This window comes from Centruroides vittatus, unplaced genomic scaffold, assembly GCF_030686945.1.
Source record: "Centruroides vittatus isolate TY-2023 unplaced genomic scaffold, ASM3068694v2 contig_680, whole genome shotgun sequence".
NCBI lineage: Eukaryota > Metazoa > Arthropoda > Arachnida > Scorpiones > Buthidae > Centruroides > Centruroides vittatus.
Window position 1 is genome coordinate 2,215,037 of NW_027122427.1, and position 12,738 is coordinate 2,227,774.

Below are 12,738 nucleotides of genomic sequence, written 5' to 3' on the forward strand. Positions count from 1 at the left end.
AATATTAAGGTATGCATGTAAGCATGTAAAATTTGTACACAATTTGCTCATTGATCCCTTCCAAACTCATCGACCCTGTTAGGAACTCAGCTTTAAAGATAAATCATCATCTAATTGACTTCAGCTCTACTGATTTTGATAATTTCATTTCATTTCACTTTATAAATTATTTCTGTCTAAGAGTTGTTCAAGGATTTCTGTTGTTCAAAGAGTTGTTCAAGGAATTCTGTTGAACAAGGATTGTTTTTCTGGATCAATGTTGTTCCAGAAAATCATGTTTTATCCAATTCAAATTGCACTTCTTGGAATAAAAACATTTTATAAGACTCAGCACTTTTGCACATCTGTTGACTCCTGATAAAAGATATATAGCACAAAACTGTTTAATTTTGCACCAAAAAGCAGTTTAGTCTAGATTTAAGTGTGGAGATAAATATTGGATGATTGCAATTAAAGTACTTCACCCTAGTGGATGCTGTCTACAGAGACATTTAGAAGTACAGATGCAATCAAATCTAGTATGGTGACATTTTGGGACATATGGAAGACATTTCTTTAAAAAACTAATACCAAAAATCATCACTATGGTACTTCTGGGATGTAAGCAAGCATTTTATTTGTACAAGATGCTCATGCTATACAGAGACAGCAATACAAAGGATACAATGTAGTCTCCATTTTGAAGGTGTAAAACCTGATGTTGATGAGTAGTGTGTTTGATTTACTATAATGATACTGTCTTTCAAGGCTGTCAAATTTGCAATATGTTCTTAATAGACTGAACAACCAAAACTCACATAGATTAAGATCAGGATACAAGGTGGACAGGTATTAGGAAACACAACTAATCACATTGTTATTGATAAAATGTTCAGAAACTGCTGTATACAATGTCCATATGTAAGTGCTTCATCTTGCAGGAAAGTCAGATCTGACTTAAGTTGACTATTGTAGTTAGGCCACGAGAGATGCTCAATAATTATCATAACCTATCACAGAGCACGTCACAAGTCCATTGAAACTAGCTTCTTCAAAGAATGGTTCAAGCTTAAATGTGGCTGTGAATCCTTATCAGACTGAAATTTTAGGCAAGTATAGTGGAATCTGCCAGAAAACATGAATTTTCAATGGCCCAAATGTGAGTTATGAGTGTTCACTGTTCCACTAAAGTAAAAATATGCCTCATTGTTCCACTAATCTTCTATGGTCACAACCATTCTGACAAGAAAGATCAATGCAATGATCAGTCAGATTTTCCTATTAATGGCAAGTAGCTTATAAAGTTACATGATGGTTGTAGCTGATCTTACAAGGAAAACAATGCACCAACTTTCTTCCCACACTGTGCCATAGGATACACCTAACTGCTTTGACACTGTATGTGTACTAATGAAGCCTGCAACATCATTTATTAACTGTTAAACAACAACTATGGTAACATCTTCAATGACTTTGTGAAGTGCTATCACTATTAATTAATGGTTATAGTGCTGCAAACTTGCTTTGTACAGAGTAACCAGTAGCAAGTATTCAAAAACAAGTTATCATATTTATAATTATAAAGATTGAAGTAAATGATTCATTAGAGTATTAAAATTCCTTGAGAAGCAAAATCACAGAATAAGTTGGTCTCTATTACTATAATTTTCATTTTCTTCTTCATTTTTTTCCCCAAGTTTGTATGGGGTAGGCATTCCCATCTTTAATCTGTCTTCTTCACTTCTATCTTCTTTCTCCCAAATTCTCTCCCACCTTGTCTCTCCATCTCAGCTTTGTTCTTCCTCACTTCCAACTTCCCAATCCTCTTTCCAACAGTTCTCACTTCTCTCCACATGTCCAAACCATCTTAATCTACCCTCCTGCATCATCTTACTTATAGGAACCACCTTGACTGTTCCTCTTATGTAATCATTCTTAATTCTGTCCTTCATCACACCACACATCCATCTCTGCTATTTCTATCTTCTTTCCCTGGGCTCTTGTAATTGCTCGTCTCAGCATTACATCATTACAAGTCTTACCAAGGTTTTATATAATCTTTCTTTTATTCACATAATACAGAACAATCAAATAAAATAAATTAATTAGTACAATTTTGATCATTTAAAAATGTTTAAAGTAATCTGTTGTTGTTTCAAGAGCAATTTTCCTTTAAATATCAAGAAATTTACGAAAACAAATATTCAGTCAATTGATTATTGTCTATATATTAACTAATATTAACTCATAAATATTTACAAATTGCTTTTTGAGTACCAAAAATATTTTAATTAATAATGCAAACTGATAAAAAAAAGATATTTACTTGTTATTTTTAAAAAATCTTATTGCAATTCATCTTGTTAAAATCATCCTTTTATAATAATTAAAAATTATACAATTGGTAATAATGATTAAAAATTTTAAATATGGTATTTAACATATAATTTCTTGTGCTCATCTTGTATTTGAAAATTTGATCTCGATTATTTTATCAGGTAATATAGAAAAGTTTCTCTCTCCATCAATTTGTCTGTTGTTTGCTTAAAAATTACAGTTATTGTTCCAAAAAATAAACAGCTAAATATCATTTTATGCAAATTTAATTTCTCCAACCATACCTATCTATTGACAGTTTAATATAATGACTGTTATAAATTTTCTGTATACTTTCCTCTATTCTCCATAAATTTTAACTTTTTCTGCACATCATCATAAGGTGGTGTCAAATTGACTTTCTCTTTTACAGTGATTTCCTGAAGTGGAATGTCACATGACACACATCAAATCTATCATCCACTAAATTTGTTGTGATGGGCGTAAGCACACACACACACACAAATGCGGCATGTTAGCGCGGACACCGGTCCGAAACAATCCAATGAAATACAAACTGCCTCGAGTAGTTTGCCACACGCCTCACCAAGCAGTCAATCCATCAAAGAGTTTTGCTATGTAGTCATATTTTAGCAGACATTTGACTGTCAGTCTTGCTCACGTACAAATTGATCAATGCCAAATATTTACCTCAACATATATACAACATTCTAGTCAGAGACAAAATGAGGCAATACATGCTCAAATCACAATTAGAGAGATTCTATAACTGGGATACAGATATAGAATCTCATGCATAGGAACTCTGGCCACAAATTTATTGGATTGGTGTGTTTAATAACTATCAATTTCAACTTGTATGATTTATTTTAAACATCAAAATATGTTTCCCTAAGTGCTATCCTTTTAACAACACAAGCACTTTTTGATTTTCCCTCAATTGTTTCAAAAACAATTGTTGGAAAGAATTTCATTTAAAATAGAACAAAGTTTATCTGAAGTGTTTTTTGAACATTTTTTTTAGGAAAAAGTTTATATCCTGAGGATAAGCCAAGATTCAAGTGCTTAGAAGATTCATTCCTATAAAGCATAATCCTTGTTAAGTTTTAAAGGTTTTTCAATATTCTTGAAAATTATATAAAAATTTAGACTTTAATAAAACCTAATTTTTGCAATATACTATTAATTATTCCATATCACTCTTAAAAAATCTCATTGGAAAGTATTTTGATTTCCAAAATAGTTTTATTTGTCATTTACCATATTGTAATATTTGCATCATTGGAATGAAAGGGAAAAATCTTTGCTAACTAAGCATTTTCTTACAAAAGTTTGCATCACACTAAATACTTTTGAAATTATTTCAAAGAAAGAAATTATTAATTCCTGACCTTGTAAATTTCGAAATGGAAGTTAAAATCGGAACATGTTATGCATAATCTAAATGAAGAAATTATTTGAAAATCAAACAATAAATTTATAAATAACGATTAAAAAAATATATCAAAAAAATTTTAAATTTATTTTCTTCTACACCATCGTTCACAATATACATGGGGTAAATATGGATCACAGAATTAAAGTGAAAAAAAATGTCTTAACATTTGCAAATTTGGTTTTCCAATTAACTAACATCACTTGATTTTTTATGCACAATTATATTTATTTCGATAACTTAAAGCAGTTAATGCTTACATTTAATATCACAAAATTAAATTGACTTCAAATACCTTAAATAATAACATCCCTAACAAATTAACATACATTAGCTAAAACATAAATAACTATTTCTTAATTTTAGAAAAACAAATTGGTTGTCGACGTTAATCTCTTCTTTCTTTAAGGGGGTGCCAACAGAGACTGTCCCGTCATTTCGGGTGGTTTGTCCAGTCCCATCAGATCTAGAATGGTGGGAGCGACGTCGCAGAGTGCCGCGCTGTGAGTGATGTTTTTTAGTTTGCGGAAACCCGTGACGCACAGAGGAACTTTGTTTGTGGTGTGGGCGGTGTGGGGGCCTCCTTTGGGGTCGAACATTTTTTCTGCATTACCGTGATCTGCAGTGATGACTAGAGTGTAACCGTGTTTGTCGCAGGCCGCCAAAATCATTCCTATGGCTTCGTCGGTGGCTTCGACGCCTTTAATGGTAGCGTCGTATTTTCCGGTGTGTCCCACCATGTCGGGAGGTGCAAAATTGCACATTACAAAAGGATATTTTTCGGTCGCTATTACTTTAACCATTTCTTCCGCTACTCCTTTGCAATTCATTTCTGGTTGCAAGTCGTAAGTTGCTACTTTTGGCGATTGTACCATAAGCCTATCTTCTAAATTAAATGCTTTTTCTTGTCCTCCGTTAAAGAAAAAGGTAACGTGTGCATATTTTTCAGTTTCTGCACAATGAAATTGCGGAAGACTCTTGCTAGCAATCCATTCAGACAAAACATTTTTTGGTACAGTTGGTGGATAGAGCATACCAAAAGGAAATTCTTTCTTATATTGTGTCATGGTATAAATTTTTATATTCTTTGGTACAACATTTGTTTCAAAATGTCTTTCTATACCAAAAGCTTCGGTAATCTGTCTAACGCGATCGGCTCGAAAATTTAAAAAGATAAGAGTGTCTCCGTCCTTAATACACCCTTCCTCGTCGACAATGATCGGTTTTAAGAATTCGTCGGTCAGTCTCTCCGCTTCCGGAGCATCGTAATGAGCCTGAATCGCCTGAATCACAGTGTCAGCACTAGATTTTTCTCCCATACCCTGCACCAGCCCCTCGAAAGCCAATTTTAGTCTTTCATAGCGCTTGTCACGATCCATGGCATAATACCTCCCAATAACGGTGGAGAGAGAGCCGTATCCGAGTTCTTTTATCTTATCCAAAACCTGCTTGACGTAATTGACTCCGCTAGTGGGACTGGTATCTCTTCCGTCGGCAAAAAAGTGGACGAAAGTCTTCGGCACCTTGGCGAGCTTGGCTCCTTCCAACAGCGCAAACAAGTGGTTGATATGGGCGTGAACACCTCCGTCGCTAAACAGGCCCAACATATGCAACCGACCGGTGTTAGAAATGGCATTTTTGCAGGCCTCCACGAAGAATTCGTTTTCGACTATCTTCTTAGAAGCCACGTCCATATTGATACGGACGATATCCTGATACATGACCCGTCCGCAGCCGATGTTCATGTGACCCACTTCGCTGTTACCCATCAATCCTTCCGGTAATCCAACGAATTTCCCGGACGCTTCCAGAGTGTAATATTGACCCTCTTTCTGCGCTAACGCATCCATAACCGGCTTTTTAGCATAATGAATGGCATTACCCTCTAGAACATCGGAAATGCCCCAGCCGTCGATGACAATCAAGCAAACGTTACTCATTTTAACAAATTTTATCACTCCGATTTTCAGCAGAAGCGAACGACTCTGTAAAAAACGTGGACGTTCCTTATTGTAAAATTTATGAAATTTAAAAGAAAATCTCGTAAAAAATTACGCAAACAACTTACTCTGAGAGTTCTTAACAAGTTTATGATTAGATAAATATGATTATAATCAAGTTAGGAGCAGCAACGGAACGAACCTGGGCAAATGAATGGGAAAGTGAAGGAGACGGTGACACTCCTTTACTTTTTATATTCCTTTAGCCGGCTCCGCGCCGATGTCATTGAATAACCTTGGCGTTGTGACGTCACAGAACCGTACATTACGCATGTTTTTATCATTCGTTTCACGTCGATTATTTTTTATAAGTACACGTACTTTATTAATTCTTCCTTATTGTAAATATTAATTCTATAACTATATTTCCTTTTGGGAAGTTTCGTCTCCGATAATGAATATCCAGAGGTCGTGCGCGAGTTTTCTACTCCGAATTTACTTTTTTTTTCTATAGATTTAATACTTTATACATCTTTAAAGTTTTGATAGACCGTGTAATATTAAATATTATTAAACAGAGATTGAAAGAGAAAAGATTAATTAATTTATCCTTATATAATTAAGTTAGGTGTTCAGTGTTCGAATCTGTTTCCGGCTGCCATATTGGATTACAAGCGCCTACTGCAATCACGAAAACGTACACGTGATTTGTGTCAGGCGTTACACTGAATTAACGATGTTATCTATTAGATTTTATTACATAATTTACATCGATAGCAGGAAAAAAGATAATCTTTCCTAAAGACAATAAATTAGATTTAAATTCCAAGTAATTGACTCACCGTTTCTGCGGAAATGAATTATTCTCTATACTGTAATTATTTCTACAATTTATGCGCGTTGCTTAAGGTCATGGAGGAATCCAAACGGCATTTAATTTATTGTATTATAGAACTGAACTTAAATTTAACGAATAATGACGAAGTGATGAAGTTTTCACTACGTTATTTTATTTGCGGAAATGTTTTCGGTACTATTTCGGACGGAGAAAAAGAAAATTTTGGAATATTTCGATCAAATATAGAAAAATTAAAACTCTAGAAATTAAAAATGAATTAATGAGAGAGAGTTTCGGTTGAATGGTTTTTCTCCGACATGGATAAATCGCAGGACTATTTACTTACTGGACAGCGCGAATATAGGGGAAGGTCGGGTAGTACCGGACACCTAAGCTTCTCCTATATTATAAAAAAATTTTACAGCTCAATTGGTCCAGATTACATTCCATACAAAACTTCATTGTCTTATAAAAACACCTGTTACAACTCATTTTTCTAAGATAAAAATATTAATCATTCTTTTACACTTTTTACAGTCATTACATTTTTACCAAGTTTAATTTTGGAGCAAGCTATGACAACCAGAAGTCATCTTCGTTCACTCAAAACACTATTAAAACTACCAAATTTTCTGCCACGTCAACACACTACTGACATTGACTAAATATGGCGGGAATCTGAACTTTCTTTATTCACCCAACATGCTGGTGTCTTCGCGGGTTCTGCCACTTGCGGCAAATGTTAGAAACAACGCTTGTCCGGTACTACCCGACCTTCCCCCCTACTGTATATTGGCTTTGGTGGTTGATAAGACAAACGATTCATTCAGAAGGTTACTTTCAATGTTTGCTTGTTGCCGAAAATATTTTTGTGTTTAAACAATCAGAGAAGAAAATTTAAGTCGAACATGGAGTGGCAGAAACTCTATTCATGATAAAAGTTATCTATCAGTTTCATTATCCCCTGTTACTTATAACTTTTCTCCGCGTTTAAAACTGACTTCTATTTAGGTTCTAGACTCGTGATGAAAATCCAAAAAACTTTACATGGCCATCCCGTTGGTCCTGCCAGGTGTAAGGACCCAGACGAGGTCCGAAATCGCAAAAATGCAGAATTCTGTTGTGAAAAAAAATAACGATAAATTATGTGAGAGAGAGAGAGGAAAAAAAAACTCTTAATCAAAACAACGTAACGAAAAATGTAAACAACGAGTCTCGGGACGACGTCAACGCGTGTTAAACGACCTGTTAATGTTCAATCCAAAGGTAGAACTCTGACACACGCGCTCATAAAGAGGTATAAGTTTGACACAAGTATTCAAAGGAAAAATGTCAACTTAGGAAAACAATTTCAGAAAAAAGGAAAAATTGGAAAGATAGAAAAATATCGCGTGATAGTTAGAATTCCAAAATGACATCAATTATAAACAACGGATTTAATTTATGAGTGCAGGTGTTGTGGTTCTATCAACAATCTTGGAGTATAGTCGACAAAGGGTGTCAAATAGACACCTCGAATCGGACCTTTCCTGCGACCCGACATGGTCTCGTTTTGTGCTTGAAAATAAAGGGGAGACCAATCGGGAAACGAGGAAAGGGACGAGGGACCAATCCGCAAGGTGGATAGTACACGAGAAAAACGTATAAAAACTGGGACTTCAAAGTCAAGAAAAGTTTTTTTCCGGAAGGACGGACATGCCTCTTGTGGATTAAGATAGTGTGTGTAGTGTCGTCGCCCTGAACATCTAAGTGTAGCACCGCTCGTCTCCATCGTCCAACAGCCCTTCTCGTCCGCCCGGGACTGGATAGATCGACCAACCGAACTTGTGCCTGGTACTGAAGATCGCTGAGATTTGGAACAATCAAACCGATGTAAGAATTCGTCCAAATAAACGGTTTTCCGCATGTAAACACTTGTCATCATTTGCCTCCTTCGCAACCGCCCACATACACGGGTTCCCTTAAGCTCATCCTGACGCGGGATATTTAAGCCCAGTCTACACCAGTCCAAATCTTACACTGGTGTCAGTGACGCGGGATTAATTGTATCCCCCTTTAAAGTCGGCGAATCTTACACCAGGTGCGAACCTGCGACAACTGTCAAGTGTTAAGTATTTTATCTAATCAACCACTAATGGGTTGAGGAGGGATAAGATCAGACATATTCGGATCAACCCATCCGTGCACTCGAACTCGGATCCTCCAGAGCGGCACGCTAGGATTTTCACTAGGATCCTTCAGCCTCTTTTAAATCAGATCCTGATAGACTAATAATAAAATAAACTATATGTATTACAATATAGGCCTATAATAGGCTGAATATATAGTTTGAAAAATATCTGAATATAAAAACAATAATTTTAATGATCATGAGTATAAATTTCATTATAAATTTATACATTCTTGCCACAAGTTTTTTTTAACAGAAAAGATATAAAATGTGTTGATTCGGTTGATCCTTTTTATTTAAACCTGCATGCAATACATCATTTTTCTATAAATTACGGGAATTCCAATCAGGGATTGTCCGTAGATTACGTAACGCAGATATGGATGAGTGAGTATGCAGTAATCATACGAGTTACGAGGTGGTGGGTGTTCATAAAAACGTTACGTAACGGTCTTGACTCTTGGGTAACAAGATTAATTTTTGTTACCGAAATGTTGCATAGCAAACCGTACCGTTTATTACGTCAGTGCCTTGTACTGTACTGTAGATCACACATGTATAGTAATTAATAATGTAACGTTCAGAATTCCCCCGTGCTGCGTATTATTGATTGAAGATATGCGTTACATGATTTTAGGAGTCGAGAATGTGCGATAGCATTATGCGCGCTGGTAGCTAATGCTGGCAGCTAAGAAGTACAAAAGCTGTGTTACTTAATTTATGGATGATTTCTCATACTGAACAAGTGTAGTCTTTTGGTATACGTTGTTTTTTTTATACATGTACTGTACACATAAGCAAGACCAGATTTATGTATACTGTAGCTCCTAAACTAAAACATTGAGGAAGTCCCCTCAACATTTTTTTGGTCAATGATAAAACGAAGACGTGGCCCTAATCTATGGCTTGTGTGGCTTTTACGTAAATCAGAGACTGTGTATATGAAAAAACAAAAAAAATGTGGAATTTAATTTAGCAATTTTTATCGATATTGTATTGATCGTTATCAATATTTCATTAATCGTAGATAATTTTTAACCAACCTTGAACTATTAGTGAAGCGTGATAATTACATTAACAATGTGAAAGTACTCCAAACTGTTTTACTTATCCTCTGTTTTATGACTTAATATGAATTTTCAAGGTTTTGAAACGCAAAAAACCGTTTAGCGCAATATTTGAACACTATTGAGAATTTGTACACATTTTACCTACTTACCACAAAAGTTATTGAATTTGTGCCATACTTTGTTAAAATACAAAATTAAGAAAGAATATTCGGCTTGAAAGCTTTATACGGTTAGAATTCATTTAGTACTGCAGATGTTTATTAAGGTATTCCGTAATAATCATAAATTTCTGTATTCCAGTATGTGATAAAGGAACCATGATGAATAAATCTGCATATTTTAATGACTAATTTTTAATAAAATTTTGTTATACAACCATTCGATTTATTATAGGAGATTGTCGTTTAAGACGCATTGTCTTGTTGAACTCGTGTATACTATTATGTCAATTTGACGTCATTGTTTCCTTGCGAGAAAATGCAATAGTGACGTCAATTTGACGTAAAAAGTATACATTTAGACAAAACGAATCTTTGATGTTTTAATAAACGAACGAAAAAAAATCAAATTATATAAGCGTTTAATTCGGGTAAAAAAAAACTTCGGTAATTTGTATAAAGTTCATATCTAATATGTCTCCTCTCGTAATTTTACATTTCTACTTTTCAGATTTTTAAAATTAAAAATGATAAGATTTTAATTTTGTTAATTATTTATAATTCGAGGAAATTTATTGCGCTTTAACAAGAAAACTTATGTTTAAATCAATATAATGATTATGTTCAAGCCAGGTATTGATTTCTTTCCAGGTATGATTAGGCTGTATATCAATCTTTTAATATACCAGCATTATAAACATTTGAACACAGACCTGCATTCAATCTTAATCACTGAACTGTTTAAAATATTTTGTTGTTAGTTTGTGTTATTATTACATGATACAAAGATCATTTTCTGTATTTTATTTTTTCTAGTTATTCTGCACATTATTATTAATAAAAATAAACTTTCTTACAGATAATCATGAAGATTGCAATCCTGATTTAAAATAACTGATTTTCATTTTGAGCAATGAATTCAACCTGTTAAATGCCATCCAAAGATTAAATTGTTAATAAAATTGAGAGATCCTTGATCAGTTAAAATTAGTGATGTAACGAATAGTATATTCGGCCTCAGCCGAATACCGAATATTCGGCTAGGAGCGTGGCCGAATACCGAATATTCGGCCAAACTATTCGGCTTGATTAACGCACGTACGAAAATTGGCGCGCAAACCGCATTATGGCAAAGATCGCGCACCGTGCCCTCTATTGGCCAGCTGTCACTATGATTTTTTCTTCCATTAGGTCTAAATTATTTAAATTAATTAATTAAATTATAATTATTAAAAGTTAATATGAGATGGAGCCTAACGTCTACCTCTAGTGCCAAATTGGTTTATAATTTATGTAATAGCCGTAAATAGCCTGCTATGATTCGGCAGTTGTTGGTATTTAGATGTAAGTTATAACTTATAAGTTATTTTATTTGTAATCGATTATTTTAACTCTTTAATTAAACACTAAAATTTTGTTTTTACTACATATTTGTAGACTGAATGGCACCCTAAGGATATACTTTAGTGGTGACATAATATGGTCTAGTTTCTCCCCAGTTGTGGAAAAGTTCAAATATATCGTATAAATATTAAAATATACGCGAATACGAATATAACATAATTAACTAAACAATAACGTTAATGCCCGATACATTCTAACCTACACGCCATCAATGCCATAAGATATCGAACTAGATAAAGGCTATAATATTATTTAATTACGAAATAATTTAATACTAAAGTTAGATGCTATTTCTTATTAACTTTAATAATTATAGTTTAATGTTTCAGCATTAATAAAAGTAACCAAAATGATTAATTTACTGTGTTTTTGTTATTTCTTACTCCTGTTTTTAGGTATTCGGTATTCGGCCGAATAGTGATTAAATATTCGGCCGAATACCGGGTAGTAACCGAATATTCGTTACATCACTAGTTAAAATGATAGCCTGTTTACATGATAGCAAAAGTTCAAAACAGTATGTCAATAGTAATGCCAAACAATTAAAACTTGCTTTCTATCTTTCAACAGAACGATTACTTTTATAAATAATTTCTGCCCGTTGTATTTCCATTTGAAAGTGAAATTTATTATAAAATTTCACTTTCAAAACATTGAACACTGATTAACCAAGTTAAATGTATCACTTATAATTGAACAAGAAAATATGGGCACATTACCTGGTAAAGCTGCATAAAACTTCAATGTACTAGTGCCACAACAGCCAACTAGAACCAACTTAGAACCAGAATGGTTCTAAGTTGGTTCTGGTTGGCTGTTGCGGTACTAGTACATTGAAGTTTAGAAATGTCGAAGAAAAATTCAAAATGGTTGCCACAAACAAAGTATTTGTAAAAATTTTTTAGATGGGAAATACATATGTCATCAGTTATTTTCAATATTATAATTTATATAACATCAACTATCACTTTGCATTATTTCTGAGCAAACATTTGATTTACACAAAACAATGTTTACAGCAAAGTACAAATAGCACAGTTTTTTCCTCCTAAAGCAATCACCTGCAGCTTTACTAGGTAATATCCAATGTATTAATCAATTTTACCAAGTTTTTATCAAGTGTCTAGGTTTCTGCTCGGCTCTACTGGTTTAATTATGCTCGAATCTAACCCAGGAGGATCTCAAGTCCTATGTTATTTATTTTGATGTTTAATGATTTGCTAAAGATTTTTGATTTACTAGATCTTCGTGGATATTCACTAGGACCTGATTTAGACCTGCATTGTTTTATGCAGATGACACACTTCTGGCCAATTCCAAAGTTACTTTGCAACAAAAAGCCTACCTCTTGGTGTAAATATTTAAAAAATATCAAATTGTCAATTAATGTTCAAAAACAAGACTTGA

At 33.9% G+C, this 12,738-nt stretch overlaps 1 protein-coding gene across 2 annotated transcripts; it reads right to left on the bottom strand.

The window, feature by feature from the left end:
• Positions 1-3,817: 3,817 nt before the first annotated feature.
• LOC136980166 (2,3-bisphosphoglycerate-independent phosphoglycerate mutase-like) lies at positions 3,818-6,026 on the bottom strand. 2 transcript variants are annotated; one of them, XM_067276215.1, is made up of 2 exons: positions 5,894-6,026; positions 3,818-5,736 (listed from the first exon to the last, which is right to left on the bottom strand). In XM_067276215.1, exon 2 carries the CDS (start codon positions 5,689-5,691, stop codon positions 4,156-4,158), a length of 1,536 nt encoding a protein of 511 aa, XP_067132316.1. In that variant the 5' UTR covers positions 5,692-5,736; positions 5,894-6,026; the 3' UTR covers positions 3,818-4,155. The 2 variants fall into 2 exon arrangements, with proteins under 2 accessions (XP_067132316.1, XP_067132314.1); XM_067276213.1 differs by having other exon boundaries at positions 5,820-5,965.
• Between the last annotated feature and the right edge of the window lie 6,712 nt (positions 6,027-12,738).

Coding starts and splice junctions, on each gene's coding strand:
- LOC136980166 (XM_067276215.1), bottom strand. CDS start 5,691: ATGAGTAACGTTTGCTTGATTGTCATCGACGGCTGGGGCATTTCCGAT.